General features: G+C 54.0%; 3 protein-coding genes across 7 annotated transcripts; all 3 read left to right on the top strand.

The window, feature by feature from the left end:
• Positions 1 to 76: 76 nt before the first annotated feature.
• CTDNEP1 (CTD nuclear envelope phosphatase 1) lies at positions 77 to 8,069 on the top strand. Of its 4 annotated transcripts, XM_054536113.2 has the most exons (9): positions 90 to 509; positions 4,321 to 4,387; positions 4,482 to 4,600; positions 4,802 to 4,873; positions 5,294 to 5,410; positions 5,527 to 5,638; positions 7,026 to 7,110; positions 7,416 to 7,472; positions 7,710 to 8,069. In XM_054536113.2, coding segments are annotated over exons 1-9 (732 nt in total). In that variant the 5' UTR covers positions 90 to 407; the 3' UTR covers positions 7,711 to 8,069. The 4 variants fall into 4 exon arrangements, with proteins under 4 accessions (XP_063574055.1, XP_054392088.1, XP_063574056.1 ...); XM_063717986.1 differs by lacking the exon at positions 5,527 to 5,638 and having other exon boundaries at positions 170 to 509; XM_024235219.3 differs by having other exon boundaries at positions 170 to 509; positions 7,416 to 8,069.
• A 484-nt stretch (positions 8,070 to 8,553) lies between these two features.
• GABARAP (GABA type A receptor-associated protein) lies at positions 8,554 to 11,190 on the top strand. Its single transcript, XM_002826946.6, has 4 exons — positions 8,554 to 9,358; positions 9,930 to 10,008; positions 10,149 to 10,267; positions 10,690 to 11,190. Exons 1-4 carry the CDS (start codon positions 9,269 to 9,271, stop codon positions 10,753 to 10,755), a joined length of 354 nt encoding a protein of 117 aa, XP_002826992.1. The 5' UTR covers positions 8,554 to 9,268; the 3' UTR covers positions 10,756 to 11,190.
• Positions 11,191 to 11,627: 437 nt separating this feature from the next.
• PHF23 (PHD finger protein 23) lies at positions 11,628 to 16,544 on the top strand. 2 transcript variants are annotated; one of them, XM_054536112.2, is made up of 5 exons: positions 11,628 to 12,018; positions 13,925 to 13,956; positions 14,110 to 14,202; positions 14,819 to 15,656; positions 15,745 to 16,544. In XM_054536112.2, exons 1-5 carry the CDS (start codon positions 11,973 to 11,975, stop codon positions 15,957 to 15,959), a joined length of 1,224 nt encoding a protein of 407 aa, XP_054392087.1. In that variant the 5' UTR covers positions 11,628 to 11,972; the 3' UTR covers positions 15,960 to 16,544. The 2 variants fall into 2 exon arrangements, with proteins under 2 accessions (XP_054392087.1, XP_024090986.2); XM_024235218.3 differs by lacking the exon at positions 11,628 to 12,018 and adding an exon at positions 12,098 to 12,352.
• The last annotated feature ends 405 nt before the right edge of the window (positions 16,545 to 16,949 follow it).

The raw sequence follows: 16,949 nt of genomic DNA, 5'->3' as shown, positions 1-16,949 counted from the left end.
GCTTCCCCCCCTTCCCCTCCCCCTCCCTTTTCCCTTCCTCCCTTTTCCCTAGCCCCCTCCCCCACTGCCCCCTCCCCCAATTATCCTTCCCCTTCCCTCCTGGTCTCGGAGGACCCCATCCTAGCCCGACTTGTCTCGGCCCGCAACCTCCCCGAAGCCGTCGGTGCCACTCCCAGCCCATGTGGGCCCCCGCGGGCTGCCCACGCCTGTCCCCCAGCTCCCCGTTCCGCTGGGCTTTCCCCTCGCCAGGGGTGGCTTTCTGAGCCGCCCGCTCCGTGCCCCTCTCTGCAGCCTCTCCTGCCACTCGGGGCCCCCGTTCCCCCTCCCGGCAGCGGGGGGCTGCCCCCGGGGGGCTGGCGGAGCTGGGCCGCGGGGGCCCCGGGGCCGGCGGTGCCGGGGTCATCGGGATGATGCGGACGCAGTGTCTGCTGGGGCTGCGCACGTTCGTGGCCTTCGCCGCCAAGCTCTGGAGCTTCTTCATTTACCTTTTGCGGAGGCAGATCCGCACGGTGAGCCAGGGTGGGCGCTGGCGGTGTTGGGGACGTCTGTCCGTGGTGCTCAGGGGTTTTCGGAGTGTCGGGCCTCTGTTTGGGCCTAGGAAAGGAATCCTGGCTGGGGCTTTTCTCGCCAGAGAATTGGGCATCCTAAGCGGGGCGAGGTGGGAGACCCTTGTAATAGAACCTTGCCCTTGGGGGTTTTGATGGGGCTAGATGGGACAGGATTTGGCAACTCTTGGGGGCTAAGGTGGTGGGTGGGGCGCTCTTTAAGAAAGCTGGAGTTGTTGCTAAAGAAACCGAGAGGCGGGGAACACCTGTTTGATGACAGCCAGATCTGTGGATGTGGGCTTGTGAAAGACCCTATTTGGAACCTCGGTGTGTGTTTGGTCCCATAACAAGGGAGAGACAGACTTGTGTGTCAAGGGTGGTGGTGGGTGGGAGAGCATACGTTACAAACAAGGACTGGAACTTGGGAAAGCCCTGGGTGTGAAGGAGAAACTCCTGCGGTTCCCATTAAGAAAATTCCTCCAAAAAGGCTGTGAAAATTTATTTCATAGTGTGAGTGTAGGTATCTGGATTTATTGAAGACTAAAGCAGATGCTTTTATGATAGGCCTTTTTAATTGTGGGAGGGAGTTCAAGGTGGGTGCTGTGCCCACCATTGAAGTTTGGGTGCCCCTGTCAGAGGACAGCGCTGGGCAGTTGTAGGGCTTGAAAATGAGGACGTTTGCTTCTCCAGGAGAGCCTAGCATTCTGAGGGATAGTGTCTGGATGGACCCAAGCATCTCTGGGTCCCCTCCCCCTTAGCTTTTCTCCAAGGTCAGAGGTCCTTCAGCTAACAGCACTTTAAATGAATGTGCTCTTGTGGTCTCACCACCACTCCTCGGAAGGAGTCTGGGGAGAATTTAGTAAGCGGAGACAGGTTCTGGGTCTGTACTGTGGTCTGTACCCCTTAGCATACCTCAATACAATTTGAAAGAATAAACCCAGGTTGGGGCGACCTGGGGTCCAGGGAATTTCCAGAAAGCCCTCAGTGGTAGCGGTGGTTGATTTAACTGATTTGGGAGAATGGGTCTGGCCTTGGGTTCATTCTGTCCTTTACCAGTCTGCTTCCACTTCCTGATTTAGGGTGTGAACAGTACAGGATGGTTGTGGCTGTAGGCAGCAGCGCTATTCCTCCAAGACGAGCTAGGAGCCAAGAAAAATTTAGGGTCAGAGATGCTGGGATATGTGTGGGGCTATCTCCTGGGGTTTTCTTTTCTTTTCTGAGAGAGTCTCACTTTGTCGCCCAGGCTGGAGTGCAGTGGTGCCATCTCCGCTCAGTGCAACCTCCGCCTCCTGGGTTCAAGCGATTCTCCTGCTTCGGCCTCTTGAATAGCTGGGATTACAGGCACCCGCCACCACACCTGGCTAATTTTTGTAATTTTAGTAGAGACGGGTTTTCACCATGTTGGCCAGGATGGTCTCAAACTCCTGACCTCAAGTGATCTGCCCACCTTGGCCTCCAAAAAGTACTGGGATTGAGCCACTGCACCCGGCCTCCTGGGGTTTTCTTTATGGGTTGACTGCTGTCTTCTCTGATGTTCTCGCTCTAACACATCAGTTTTCTGGGCATAAGGAGTGGTGCTTCAGCTCATCCACAGGTTACTTCCAAAATTGCTCTCCTTTGGGCGGCACTGACACCATAGCCTTTTGTCCTCCCTTCCCTTCCAATCTGGTTTCTTTCCCCACCCCGCTTCTGGCAGATGCTTGGAGCATTCCCTACATGCCCAGCATATGCAACCCGAGATAGCAAGGCTGGACACCGGAGCTGTTTCGGACCTCATCATGGCCCATGGAGAAAAGAAGGGCAGATCTTGACTAGGGGGAGAGAGCCCTGTGGGTTTACAAGGGAGAACCTGGTTCTGGTGTGGCTTGGGGCCTAGGTAAGCACTGAAGAGGGTTTATGCCTTTGAAGAAAAGTGTGGAGGAGGGAATTGCCAGGCTTTGTATGGGGAGATGTGCGTACTAGGAAATAGGAGCCCCTAGAGAAGGCCTGGAGAAGCAGAGCTGGAAGGATGAGGTGGTGACGTCCTTGTCCCTTATTCACCTCTCACTTACGGCCCTGACTTCACTCTGGCCTCCTCCAAACCCCGCCAGTCAGCCTGGCAGGGGCTTTCCAGTGTTCTTTGCCTCACCCTGGGTACCAGGATAAGGAGACTGTTCAGAGGGCTGAGGTTTTCTGAACTTGTGACTTGGCTAGAAGGGACAGAAGTGGACAGGTGGCTGGTTAAAATAGGCCTGGTGGCTTCTAGCCAGAGGAACTTAGCTGACCTGACAACCTCTGGATTCCCTCATTCTATATTCCCGTTAAGGACCCAGGGATCTCCTCCCGATTCCTACTCCATGTGCACGAGGGAGTCTGAGGCTCTTAGTTCCCAATGTGAGATGATGGTAGTTGCTACAAATAATTCTTGGGTGAAGGTTGCGTTGTGGGGGTCATTTCTTTGTTCAGTTTAGCAGGATAATATCACAGTTAAGAGGGCAGGTTCGGCCGGGGGTGGTGGCTGACGCCTGTAATCCCAGCACTTTGGGAGGCTGAGGCAGGTGGATCATGAGGTCAGGAGCTCAAGACCAGCCTGGCCAATATGGTGAAACCCCGTCTCTACTAAAAATACAAAAATTAGCTGGGCGTGGTGCGCGCGCCTGTAGTCCCAGCTGCTTAGGAGGCTGAGGCAGGAGAATTGCTTGAACCTGGGAGGTGGAGGTTGCAGTGAGCTGAGATCATGCCACTGCACTCCAGCCTGAGCAATGGAGTGAGACTCTCTTCTCAAAAAAAAAAAAAAAAAGAAAAAAAAAAAGAGGGCACGTTCTTGGGTTGAACTGCATTGGTACAATCCTGGCTCTATCACTTCATTGATTCTACTTTTTTTTTTTTTTTTTGAGACGGAGTCTTGCTCTGTCACCAGGCTGGAGTACAGTGGCGTGATCTTGGCTCACTGCAACCTCTGCCTCCTGGGTTCAAGCCACTCTGCTGCCTCAGCCTCCCGAGTAGCTGGGGCTACGGGCACGCACCACCAGGCCCAGCTAATTTTTGTATTTTTAGTAGAGACGGGGTTTCATCATGTTGGCCAGGATGGTCTCCATCTCTTGACCTTGTGATCCTCCTGCCTTGGCCTCCCAAAGTGCTGGGATTACAAGCGTGAGCCACTGTGCCTGGCTGATTCTACTAATATTAACTGACCACCTTTGCTACTGTGTTCTAGGCACTGGGAATACAGCCATGATCTAGACAAAATCACATTCTCATGGAGTTTTCATTTTAATTAGGGAGAGAAACAACTTAAGATAATTCCTAGCTGTGTGGCCTCAGTTTCTTTAACCTTAAAACAGGGATAACAGTAATATTAGGGTTGTTTTGAGGATTAAATGAAAAAGGCCAGCGTGGTGGCTCATTCCTGTAATCCCAGCACTTTGGGAGGCAAAGGCAGGAGGATCACAAGGTCAGGAGTTTGAGACCAGCCAGGCCAATATGATTAAACCCCGCCTCTACTAGAAATACAAAAATGAGCCAAGCGTGGTGGCGCACGCCTGTAGTTCCAGCTACTAGGGAGGCTGAGGCAGGAGAATTGCTTGAACCCAGGAGGCGGAGGTTGCAGTGAGCCGAGATCATGCCACTGCACTCCAGCCTGGGCAACAGAGCAAGACTCCATCTCAAAAAAAAGAAATAATCCTAAATTACATACACAGTACCTGTGGTAAATGTTCATTATGTGCTCCCTGTTACTGTTACTGGGGAAGGCTTCCTTATCAAGGGTTTCAATCCTCTTTTGTGCTATTTGTAGGTAATTCAGTACCAAACTGTTCGATATGATATCCTCCCCTTATCTCCTGTGTCCCGGAATCGGCTAGGTAAGTATGTGGTGGGAAGCCTCCTTTAGGGTGAAGTAGGGGCCAGCTCTGGGCCAGAGGTTGGTCAATATTATTCCTCCCCACTCTGGTTCAGCCCAGGTGAAGAGGAAGATCCTGGTGCTGGATCTGGATGAGACACTTATTCACTCCCACCATGATGGGGTCCTGAGGCCCACAGTCCGGCCTGGTACGCCTCCTGACTTCATCCTCAAGGTGTGTGGCGGTGGGGAGTGATGAAATGGTTCCATCTGTTCCTCTGCCCAAACCTGGACTCCCTTTCCCAGTCCCAGAGCATCTGTCTCCATCCACTGGCACCAGTGTCAGCCTGGAGGAGGGAAGCAGATGGGTGGGGCATTTTCTAGGCCTGGGTTGTGGTGGTCATGACATCCCCCAGCCCATCTTGTTTCTCTGTAGGTGGTAATAGACAAACATCCTGTCCGGTTTTTTGTACATAAGAGGCCCCATGTGGATTTCTTCCTGGAAGTGGTGAGTTTTGGAAAGCTAAAGGGAGCTCTGTAATGAAGGAATGGTTTTAGGGCTCTGGGAATTGGGAGGATTTGGAGGAAGGGGTGAGGAGAAATGGGTAAGAGCAGTTTTCTAGAGGGGCGGCTGTGGAATGGTAGGGGAGTAGCTTTCAGTACTTGGGGTTCATTTGTTGTGCTGATGTAATTCTTTTCCGCTGGCATCTTTCTCTTTTGTTCTTGCATTTCTGAATCTTAAGAGTGTAGGATGCCTAACACTGAGTTTGGAGGTTTGGGCTGGGGGTTCAGAATTTCGTGTCCTCAGAGACATTTCATGTTGACGGAAGGCCTGAAGGACTATGCTGTTGCCCTTCTGAAAGATAACTGTATGTCTAAAGGAATCATCACCTCGTATGGCATCGCCCTCTCCCCCAATCTATTTCAGGTGAGCCAGTGGTACGAGCTGGTGGTGTTTACAGCAAGCATGGAGATCTATGGCTCTGCTGTGGCAGATAAACTGGACAACAGCAGAAGCATTCTTAAGAGGAGATATTACAGACAGGTAAGCTAGAATCCCAGTCTAAGAGTGTGGCTTGGGAGGGAGGCCACCAGGGAGGGATCTGGGTTTGAGGAGAGTATCCTGGAGAGAGGCCTGCTACATGATCCCCTGCCTTCCAGCACTGCACTTTGGAGTTGGGCAGCTACATCAAGGACCTCTCTGTGGTCCACAGTGATCTCTCCAGCATTGTGATCCTGGATAACTCCCCAGGGGCTTACAGGAGCCATCCAGGTACGGGGGAAGATGTTGAGTCTGGCAGGATCAGAACATGGTTCTGAGAAGGTATTTTTGCAGGAGACCTGGGCTTTGGTCCTTGAGAGCTGGGATTCCCTAGATTATCCCTAGTTTGCTGTAAGTCGAAATGCAAGTTATTTTTGTGTTTCAAATGAGATACCATATATGTCCATTTCATAAGTCATATTTCTTATATCATTTTTTTCGTTTTTAATATTTATTTTTGGCCGGGCACGGTGACTTATGCTTGTAATCCCAGCACTTTGGGAGGCCAAGGCAGGCAGATCACGAGGTCAGAAGTTCGAGACCAGCCTAACAAACATGGTGAAACCCCATCTCTACTAAAAATAGAAAAAACTAGCCAGGCGTGGTGGCGCACACCTGTAATCCCAGCAACTTGGGAGGCTGAGGCAGGAGAATCACTTGAACCCGGGAGGCGGAGGTTGCAGTGAGCTGAGATTGCACCATTGCACTCCAGCCTGGGTGACAGAGGGGGACGCTGTCTCAAAAAAAATAAATAAATAAAAATAAAATTTATTTTTATTTATTTTTTTGAGATAGGGTCTCACTCTGTTCCCAGGCTGGAGTGCAGTGTCATGATCATAGCTCTCTGCAGCCTCGATCTCCCAGGCTCAAGTGATCCTTCTGCCTCAGCCTCTCAGTAGTTGGGACTACAGACGTGCACCACCATGCCCAGCTAATTTATGTATGTATTTATTTATTTTTGAGACAGATTCTCGCACTGTCACCTGGGCTGGAATGCAGTGGCGTGATCTCGGCTTACTGCAACCTCTGACTTCCAGGTTCAAGCGATTCTCCTGCCTCAGCCTTCCAAGTAGCTGGGATCACAGGCGCCTGCCACCACGCACAACTAATTTTTTGTATTTTTAGTAGCGACAGAGTTTCACCACGTTGGCCAGGCTGGTCTTGAATTCCTGACCTCGTGATTCGCCCGCCTCGGCCTCCCAAAGTGCTGGGATTACAGGTGTAAGCCACTGCCCTTGGCCAATTTTTTGATTTTTAGTAGAGAATGGATCTCGTTATGTTGCCCAGGCTGGACTCAAATTCCTGAGCTCAAGTGATCCTCCCACTTCGGCCTCTCAAAGTGTTGGAATAACAGGTGTGAGCCACTGTGCCTGGCCAAGTGTGTTTCAAGTGAGGCACAATGGCAGTAAGCTTGACTAGAAGCATCAATAGGTATGAGATTTGGTGATTACAACTTAGTTTCGGAGCATACATCAGGAAAGTTTTACTTAGGTTGTTGACTTCCGGTAGTGGGAGGCATATATTTTTAATAATAATTCCTCCTTCCCTCCCAGAAGAGAAAAACACCCAGTCTCTCTTGAATTCTGTTTCTTCTCATCTGCATTTTCACCCACCCTAGACAATGCCATCCCCATCAAATCCTGGTTCAGTGACCCCAGCGACACAGCCCTTCTCAACCTGCTCCCGATGCTGGATGCCCTCAGGTAAGGGAAGTGGGCTCTGGACACTTGGATATCTCAAGAAAGGAAGAGATGGGGGATCCTCAGAGGGAATAAAAAACGTTTGTCCTGTTTTAACTCTGTTCCGTTAAGAATTTAACATTTGGACCCAGGTCTTCTGACTTCAAAGCTCACCACTTTAGCTAGCAGGCTGTGAGCAAATTGAACCTATCTAATCATGAATATGGTGATAATTTAGGCCCCACATCTCCGGTGATGCCGCCTTACGTAAGTGTTGTGAGGGTATCAACTATAAGGTACTCTACCAATGCAAGTTATTGTCACCCCAGGTTCACCGCTGACGTTCGTTCCGTGCTGAGCCGAAACCTTCACCAACATCGGCTCTGGTGACAGCTGCTCCCCCTCCACCTGAGTTGGGGTGGGGGGGAAAGGGAGGGCGAGCCCTTGGGATGCCGTCTGATGCCCTGTCCAATGTGAGGACTGCCTGGGCAGGGTCTGCCTCTCCCACCCCTCTCTGCCCTGGGAGCCCTACACTCCACTTGGAGTCTGGATGGACGCATGGGCCGGGGGCTCTGAAGCAGCCTCACTCTTAACTTCGTGTTCACACTCCATGGAAACCCCAGACTGGAACACAGGCGGAAGCCTAGGAGAGCCGAATCAGTGTTTGTGAAGAGGCAGGACTGGCCAGAGTGACAGACATACGGTGATCCAGGAGGCTCAAAGAGAAGCCAACTCAGCTTTGTTGTGATTTGATTTTTTAAAAAAACTCTTGTACAAAACTGATCTAATTCTTCACTCCTGCTCCAAGGGCTGGGCTGTGGGTGGGATACTGGGATTTTGGGCCACTGGATTTTCCCTAAATTTGTCCCCCCTTTACTCTCCCTCTATTTTTCTCTCCTTAGACTCCCTCAGACCTGTAACCAGCTTTGTGTCTTTTTTCCTTTCCTCTCTTTTAAACCATGCATTATAACTTTGAAACCAAAGCAGCCTTAGTTCCTTCTTTGGGGTTTTGGGAAATGAAGGGAGGGGACTTTGTTCACATTCACCCTGTCCCCCGCGCAGAGGCGGAAGAGACTGCTGTTGGACTCAAGGGGCAGCGGGAAAGGTGGTGTTGAGTATAGGGATACAATAATGCGGACACCAGATGCTTTGGCGGGAAGGGCCGAGTGACAGGATGGGCGCGCTGGTGGGGAGTGGAAGGATACCTTCGGAGCAGCAGACTACAGAAGCACGAAAGAAGAAACCTGGACGACCAAAGGGCGTAGAGCTGGAAAAACTTCGGGCTTCGTCCGGGGCACTGACATGGACAGGTTAAGCGGGCGCTGCCCCCAGGCGGTTGGCGCCCCGACCTCCGCTGTCCGGGAAGGCGTCGGTCCCCCTCCCAGCTGTCGCCCAGCCTCCCCGGCGCCCTCCCAAGCCGGCCCTACTTCGCGCACCCGCCACGTGACGCTCCGCCCTCTTTGAGATCACATGATCTAACTCAGAAGCCCTGCAGTGTTCCTCCGCGCTGGCGTAGTCCCTACCTCTCCAACCTCCTCTCCAGTCCCTATTGGTCTACTCATTCTTGGCACTTAAGCGTTCTGTACATCTCTCCAAACATCTGTTTTCTTTTTGACCTCTTATTTCTGAAGATCATCTCCGCCACTTGGGTACTACTTTGTTTTGGTGTCAACGGCCGCCTACAGCGTAGCAACACGGTTCGTGAATAGCTAACCTTGTAATTGTCTCTGATGTTCTTCTACGTTGTTAACGAAAGGAACTTGGAGAACCAAGTCTCGTATGATGATTACCATCTTTTACTCCTCTTCACCCCCAGCTTCCTTGAGGGGAAGGTTGGGGAACAGGTTTAGAGCTATTTTCGATGAGCAAAAGCCAACCGTTTTTGCTACGTCGCCTGCGTAGCCCACAAATTGATTCCAAAGCGATTACGCTAATGGCGTGAGGGGCCGGTCAGTGGGTGGTGCTACGCTAGCAGCGTTAGCGCCGCTGAGGTAGTGGCGTATCTTAGCGGGGGGGGGCAGTCCCCGATAGTCGGGGGCGGGGTTGGTGAATAGGGAAGTGGCGCAAATTCGTGGATCGCTCCGCTGAATCCGCCCGCGCGTCGCCGCCGTCGCCGCCGCCCCCCGTCCCGGCCCCCCCGGGTTCCCTCAGCCCAGCCCGGTCCAGCCCGGTTCCCGGGAGGATGAAGTTCGTGTACAAAGAAGAGCATCCGTTCGAGAAGCGCCGCTCTGAGGGCGAGAAGATCCGAAAGAAATACCCGGACCGGGTGCCGGTGAGGACAGTAGCCAGGGCCGAGGGCGCGGGACGCTTACGCTGACGCCACAGCCTGGCCTTGGATCTGGGACAGGCAGCGTAGGGATCAGGCTGCTGGCTGTGGTGGGGTTGGGAGCGAGCCTGAAACTGCTGTCCTTGGGACCCAGGATGAAAGGAGTGGGGTAGTGGTGGATGTGGGGTTGAGAGGGATGTGGACAGGAGAGAGAAACCTTAGCATTTGCGTGAGTGGAGGCCTTAGAGAGTTTGACAGCCTGAGCTTCAAATGGTCATCCCCCCAGCTAGCTAAGGTTGCGAGATTGAATCACCAGTCGAGCCAGACAAGTCATCTCCGTCTGATTAAGATAGTTGTTTATGGTGACGCCCTATTGGGGGATGGATTCTGGATATTTAAATGAGCTCCAGTCAGTGAGGTCAGGATATCTGGGACCCAGTGCTGCACCGCGTGTACAAAGACAAAGAGATGAGTCTGGGGTAGATTTAGGTACTAGGAATATTGTTTCTTGAGTTCTTGACAGGTGCAGCTTCGGGGCTGCATTCCTTCTGCCTCCTAATTTTCATCTCTTTATCAGGTGATAGTAGAAAAGGCTCCCAAAGCTCGGATAGGAGACCTGGACAAAAAGAAATACCTGGTGCCTTCTGATCTCACAGGTGGGAACCTGACCCAAGACTCAGGCTTGCTTCCTGTGGGTGGGAGTGCAGTCTCTGCGGGAGGAGGCCTCACCTAGCAGCTGTTCTTTTGAGGGCATTTTTGACCTCTGTGACTTTCTTGCACCTTGTATCTTTTGCAGTTGGTCAGTTCTACTTCTTGATCCGGAAGCGAATTCATCTCCGAGCTGAGGATGCCTTGTTTTTCTTTGTCAACAATGTCATTCCACCCACCAGTGCCACAATGGGTCAGCTCTACCAGGTATGGTGACTGGGAAGTGGTGGAGGCTTTGGAGAGGAATCTGGGAAGAGCGTGAGGGGAAGAAAGTGTTGTTACATCAGTAGTTTTGGACTAGCTTCCTGGCTTGCCTTAAAGTTTCATAATAGCCGTGGGTTGGGGGTTTGGACAGAACAGTAGGAGTAGAGAGAAGGAAAGAGAACAGTGAGCTAGAGAAACCGTCTGTTCGGGACTCTTCGCAGTCCCCCTCCCCATTCCAAAGCAGCAGAAAACAGTTTGAGGCCTTTTTGCCCAGGACTGCAGAGATTATACTGCTCGTGTGGTAGGCCTTGGAGTCAGTGAAGGAGTCGGGCAATGGTTTGTGGTTCTAGAAGAACGTGTCTGGGTCATGGTTGGTTTAAGTAACTGGAGCCCAGTTGCTGAACAGTTTTCTGCTTTCATCCCAGGAACACCATGAAGAAGACTTCTTTCTCTACATTGCCTACAGTGACGAAAGTGTCTACGGTCTGTGAAGCTGCTGCCCCTGAGCTGGAGGGGGGTCTCATTCTACAAAGAGAGAGGTGGCCCCCCTTTCTTGACCTCCTCCTCCTTCAAGCTCAAACACCACCTCCCTTATTCAGGACCGGCACTTCTTAATGTTTGAGGCTTTCTCTCCAGCCTCTCTTAGGAGGGGTAATGGTGGAGTTGGCATCTTGTAACTCTCCTTTCTCCTTTCTTCCCCTTTCTCTGCCCGCCTTTCCCATCCTGCTTTAGACTTCTTGATTGTCAGTCTCTGTCACATCCAGTGATTGTTTTGGTTTCTGTTCCCTTTCTGACTGCTCAAGGGGCTCAGAACCCCAGCAATCCCTTCCTTTCACTACCTTCTTTTTTGGGGGTAGTTGGAAGGGACTGAAATTGTGGGGGGAAGGTAGGAGGCACATCAATAAAGAGGAAACCACCAAGCTGAACTGAATTTTGCCTTGTGTTGCTCCCCTCGTCCCGCTGATTTTAAGTCTTTCCAAGGTGTCAGTGGGTTTCTGTGGTGGGGAAAGAAGAGTATTGGGTACAAGCTGGAGGAATAGAAGTATATTTTGGTTTATTCTGTTCATGTTGGGCTTTTCCCTGTCTGCAAAAAGAGGGTGCTTTTGTTGTGATGGAATGGAATACTGAGGATCATTTCTTGAAACTTTAGTTTTATGACACGCATGTGAAACTAAATGTTAAAAATGCTCATGTAAAAAAATTTTTTTTACTGTGGGTTCCTGTGGAGAAAGTTCCGATGTACCTGCTTTAGGTGAACATCCACATTTGCTAGAACATTCTAATTAAGATATTTTCATGTGTGCAAGCTAGTAAAACGGCTGTTCTCAGTTGCATGTCACTTGGCTAGACTTTTGCCGGTGTGTGGGATCCGGCAGAGTGGAATCAGGGAGGGAGAAGACTGGGAGGGGGAGCCATTATCGCCAAATACTTCAACTCCCAGCAATCATTTCTCCGGCAGGCCGGAAGTGGGGCGGTCCCCCGGGGGAGAAAGAAGCTGCAGAACGAGGCAGTATGGTGGCCGAGAGTTCTAATCCCTTCTTCCTCTTCTTTCTTGGTCCCGCCCAGCCTACATCTCCCAGGGGCCTGCGCGCGCACTTCCGCTCTCTCCTCCGACTCCTGGTCTCCCCGCCGCTCCCCGGGGGAGGGGAGCGGCTTGGTGCGCCTGCGCCAGTCTGTGGCTTTCTGGGAATCAAAGTTCCGGAGATTCATGCGGTCCCTTTTCCGCTGTTCCCGGACGGACTACAAAACCCTTGGTGCACTGCGCCTCGGCGCCGGCGGGGGGAGGAGGGAGAGAAGAGGAGGGAGGGAGGAGAGAGGAGGAGGAGGAGGAGGGAGCAGGCGGCCGGCGGCGCGGGGGGAGGGGGCCCGGTCCGGGAGTGCGGGAGGCAGTGGTAGAGGGAGGTGGCGGCAGCGGCTAGCGGACTCGAGTCTCAACCGGGCTGAGGCGGACACTTCTGTGGAGCGAAGCAGTGGGAGCATCGAGCACTAGAGGCGGCACCGGGATCCCCGGCTCCGGGGAGGGGGGCGCCGGACCGGGAGGAGGGGAGGGGGCGATGCTGGAAGCCATGGCGGAGCCCAGTCCCGAAGGTGAGCTCTCGACCGGCGCGGAGCGCTGAGCCGGCGGGGGGCGGGCGAGGAATCAATTGGCAAACTTGGAGGTCGAGCCCCGGAGCCCAGCGGGGGAGTTTGGGGAGGGGGTCGGGAGGCTGGCACTGGAGGTGGGAGAGCGACGAGTTGAGAGACCTTGGAGAAAGAGGAGTGGGAGACTGGGCTGGGGTAGTTGGAGATCAGACGGTGTGGGGGTGCGGGGGATAGGAGCTTGAAACCCGGAGCCTCGGGGGTTAGGGCCCGAAAGGGCCACCGGCAGATTGGGGCCCTGGAACTGGAAGGTTGGGGGAATCCGGTGGCCGGAGAGTTGCTCAGGAGGGAGGACGTAGAAGAGGCTGAGTGAGGGGCCCGGTAGTTCGCCGAGGTGGGGTAGTTTGTAGCGGTGGTACTGGAGCTCCGAGTAGTTGCCGCCGGAGAATGCCCGGTGATTGTCGGAGGGGTGGGCAGATAGTTGTGGGGAGAAGAGGGGGTCTGGGTATTGTCTACGGCAGACGGACCTGTACCGGGGGGTAGTTGTGGAGAGCGCGAGCCAGGAAGCGAGGCGAGCTGGGTAGTTGTAGGGGGTGGTGGGGCGGGGTGGGGGGGGGTTAAGACCGGCGACTTGGGGGGGGGGTAGGGTTGGTCCGCGAGGGTTAAGAGCCTGGGAGTTGCTGAGGGTGAGGGGGGCATCGGCGGCAGCAGCGGTGGCTGCTGTGGAGAGAGAGAGTGGCTGGTTGGGGGGGAAGGGGCCAGAGTTGAGGGGTCCATAGCCTAGTAACTGGGTGGTGAGTACGGGGGCGGAGGGGGGGCGGCGGCCGGAGAGGGCTCGGAACAGGGCCGGGGGGCCCGGTGGGGAGCCCGAGAAGCTCGAGACGGGGAGGGGCCAAAGCCCCGGATGGGGGCGGAGGGACGGCGAAATTGTGGGGAGCGCGGTATGGGCGGGGGGGCAGGTGGGGCCGCGTCCGGGTTAGAGCTCCCGGGTCTGTCCCGGCCGTGAAGTAGCGTTGGATGCGTGTGCCTGTGTGTGTTTGGGGTGGGGGTGAGGGGCGCGCCGGGCCGCGTGCTCGAGTAGAAGGGGCCGGAGGGCGGGGAGCGGTTCGGCGTGGTCATCCTGGACCCTGGGGGCCGGCGGGCGGCGTGTGCGGTCTCGGAGGGCCCGAGGCGGTGGAGCGCGGCCGGGTAAGAACTCGGGGCTCCGGGCGCGTGTGAAGGACGGGGGCGGCGGGCGGCGGCCCGGACGCGGCCCCGGGAGCGGTACGGTGGGGTGGGGCGCTGAGGGATCCAAGTAGACTGGAGTCGAGAGAGACCGTGAGTTGGGGGGGCGGGGCGCCGGGCCTCCGGTTGGGGGAAGGGGAGCGCTATAGCGAGGCCTCAGAGGGCGCCGCGCCCAGGCTCCGCCCCTCGCGGGGCGGAAGGGGGAGCCGGGGCGGATCCAACACAGCTGGGGGCCTGCTGGCCTGGCAGAGGGACCTGGGAGAGCAGGGGGTTCACTTAGGAACAACGGGATTTAGAGGGGGAGTTTTACACAGACTGTTTCCTAGTGTCTTGACTCAGCTTTTATTGCTTTTCCAGATCCACCTCCGACTCTTAAGCCAGAGACTCAGGTGAGGTTTGCCTTACCTTTGCAGCCTAGTAGCCCTGCCTGACAACGCCCCCCGCCCCCCTTTCCTAGACGCCTGACTTAGGGACTGGGTCTCTGGGAATGCCCTTCTTAAACTGTGTGGCTTTCCATGTGATCCATATCTTCTTCCTTTCAGCCACCGGAGAAACGGCGGAGAACAATTGAGGATTTCAACAAATTCTGCAGTTTTGTTTTGGCATATGCTGGTTACATTCCCCCTAGCAAAGAGGTAGGGGCAAGAGAATTACTGACTTGAGGCTGGTGTCGTGGGACTATAGAGTGGCTGTTGTTCAAACAGAACTGTATTGCTTTATAGAAGGAGGCCTCTAGAAATTATATGTAAGACCAGGGAAGTTGGAGACTCCTAGGGCTGTGGTAGGAAAGCTGGTATGCGGGGAGTGGATGGCCAGGATAGCTAGCTTGAACAGCAGTGAAAAGGAAGGGGGATTTGGAGTCGCTGGTCGAGATTTTGGCATAGTCTTGAGGTGCTGTGAATGGAAGGTGTTTCTGGATAAGTTTTAGGGAGATGAAAATGGTAACAAATGAGGCTATACAGAAAAAGAGCTAAGGACATACGGCTCTGGTCTGGGCAATACAGTGTTCCACAGGCCCTGGGCAGGGGCAGCGGTGAGGTATCAGACTTGAGGGTAGAGGTAACACGGACTGGTCAAGAGGACATGCTGATGGGAATTGGGGTGGGGAGAAGTTTTTGGAGTACAGTGGGATTTAGTGGTTGAGGTAGGACATTTTGGGGTAAATCCAGTCACTCCTTCTCAAGCTGGGTTTGTGGAGGGGCTGAGATGACACTGGGGTTCTGCTGATCCTGGTCTCTTCCCCCTTTTAAGGAAAGTGACTGGCCAGCCTCTGGCTCCAGCTCTCCATTGCGAGGAGAGAGTGCGGCCGACAGTGATGGCTGGGACTCGGCCCCCTCAGATCTTCGAACCATCCAGACTTTTGTTAAGAAAGCAAAGTCATCCAAGAGAAGGGCAGCTCAAGCAGGTCCCACCCAGCCAGGACCCCCAAGGTCCACTTTCTCTCGTCTGCAGGCCCCCGACAGTGCTACCTTGCTTGAGAAGATGAAGCTCAAGGACTCTCTCTTTGATCTGGATGGGCCCAAAGTGGCATCTCCTTTGTCCCCCACATCCCTGACACATACCTCCCGGCCCCCTGCTGCTCTTACCCCCGTGCCCCTTTCCCAGGGGGACGTCTCCCATCCTCCTCGAAAGAAGGACCGAAAGAACCGAAAGTTGGGGCCAGGAGCTGGGGCTGGCTTTGGGGTGCTTCGGAGGCCTCGGCCAACTCCTGGGGATGGGGAAAAGAGATCTCGAATCAAGAAGAGCAAGAAGCGGAAGTTAAAAAAGGCAGAACGGGGGGATAGACTCCCACCTCCTGGGCCTCCCCAGGCACCCCCCAGTGATACAGACTCTGAAGAGGAGGAGGAAGAAGAGGAAGAGGAAGAAGAGGAAGAGATGGCAACAGTGGTAGGGGGTGAAGCCCCAGCCCCTGTGCTGCCAACACCCCCCGAGGCTCTTAGGCCCCCTGCCACAGTGCACCCTGAAGGAGTCCCTCCTGCTGACAGTGAAAGCAAGGAGGTGGGCAGCACTGAAACAAGTCAAGATGGAGATGCCAGCTCCAGTGAAGGCGAGATGCGGGTCATGGACGAGGACATCATGGTAGAATCAGGTGAGAGGTTTGGGCTGGGGCGAGGGGTTTGAGGGTGTTGTGGATCCAACAGCTCAGGCAGAATACCAAACAAACCTTCTTTTCCCAGGTGATGACTCATGGGATCTGATCACATGTTACTGTCGAAAGCCCTTTGCAGGGCGGCCCATGATTGAGTGCAGCCTGTGTGGGACGTGGATCCACCTCTCCTGTGCTAAGATTAAGAAGACCAACGTCCCTGACTTCTTTTATTGCCAGAAATGCAAGGAACTGAGGCCAGAGGCCCGGCGGTTAGGGGGGCCTCCCAAATCTGGAGAGCCCTGATGGCACCAACTTTAGCCTGGAACTTCCAAATGACAACATGATTTGGGAACTGAGCCTCAGGGTCCTCAGCCTATCCCCTGGAGCTTGGATACTGTCTGCACTTCAAGGCAGGAATTCCCAAGGGAGACTTGTTTGAAAATGAGTGTCTCACTTTCCTACCCTATCCTTCCTCCCCACTCTGTGGACTTGAATTGAACCCATCACGGTTGGGGACGGGAGGCTGGCTGTGTCTCCACACATAATCTGTCTCTTGGACCTGCCACCATCTCTTTCTGGGTCAGGATTGGAATTGGGATGGAATGGGACAGTTGTCTATAAAACTCTAGTGTAAATATTAGCAATCCCCTCCCTCATCTTTTCTTCTATTTCACTCCCCATTTATTTTCTTCTACACCGGTTGTATTTTTAATTTTGGACTTCCCCTATTGGGCATGGCAGCTCAAAGGTGGAGTACTAGAGCCTGGCCAAGCGAGGAAGGAAAGCAGAAAGGTGACGATTCTCACTCACCTCTTTTGTTTTTAATAATATTGGCCGCTGTTTGTACAGACAGCCTGCGTGTTGTAAATAAAGCAGAGTGGGCTCTTTTGTGTTTATAGCCCTCACTGTCCTGCTCGGGAGGGAGGCTTTGGTGGCTGAAGACTAGCTGGAGGTGGGGCTGAAACTCACCTCTCAAAGTCCAATCTGAAGATAGCACAGCACTGGGCCTTTCCCACCCCAAGACACTCGAGTAAGCCACCTTAGAGCTTTCATTGTATTTGGCCCTCCCCACTCGAGTCTAGGAACCCCCACAATCCCCACACCTTCACTCCCTGCACGCACACTCCTGCGGGTCAGAGTTGCTTCGTGCTCCATCCTGGGTGGGGTAAAGCGGGGTGGGAGCCGATGGTCCGCTTCCTGAGGGCACAGGCCAGCTTAGCCTGGGTGCTCCGAGGACCTCGGCTGGGTACACGTTTGGGGGCTGGGAGACCGTTGCTGAAGGCAGCGATCATG

Source organism: Pongo abelii, chromosome 19, assembly GCF_028885655.2.
Source record: "Pongo abelii isolate AG06213 chromosome 19, NHGRI_mPonAbe1-v2.0_pri, whole genome shotgun sequence".
Taxonomy (NCBI): domain Eukaryota; kingdom Metazoa; phylum Chordata; class Mammalia; order Primates; family Hominidae; genus Pongo; species Pongo abelii.
Note: the sequence above shows the minus strand (reverse complement) of the source record. Positions and strands in the feature narration are given on the sequence as shown.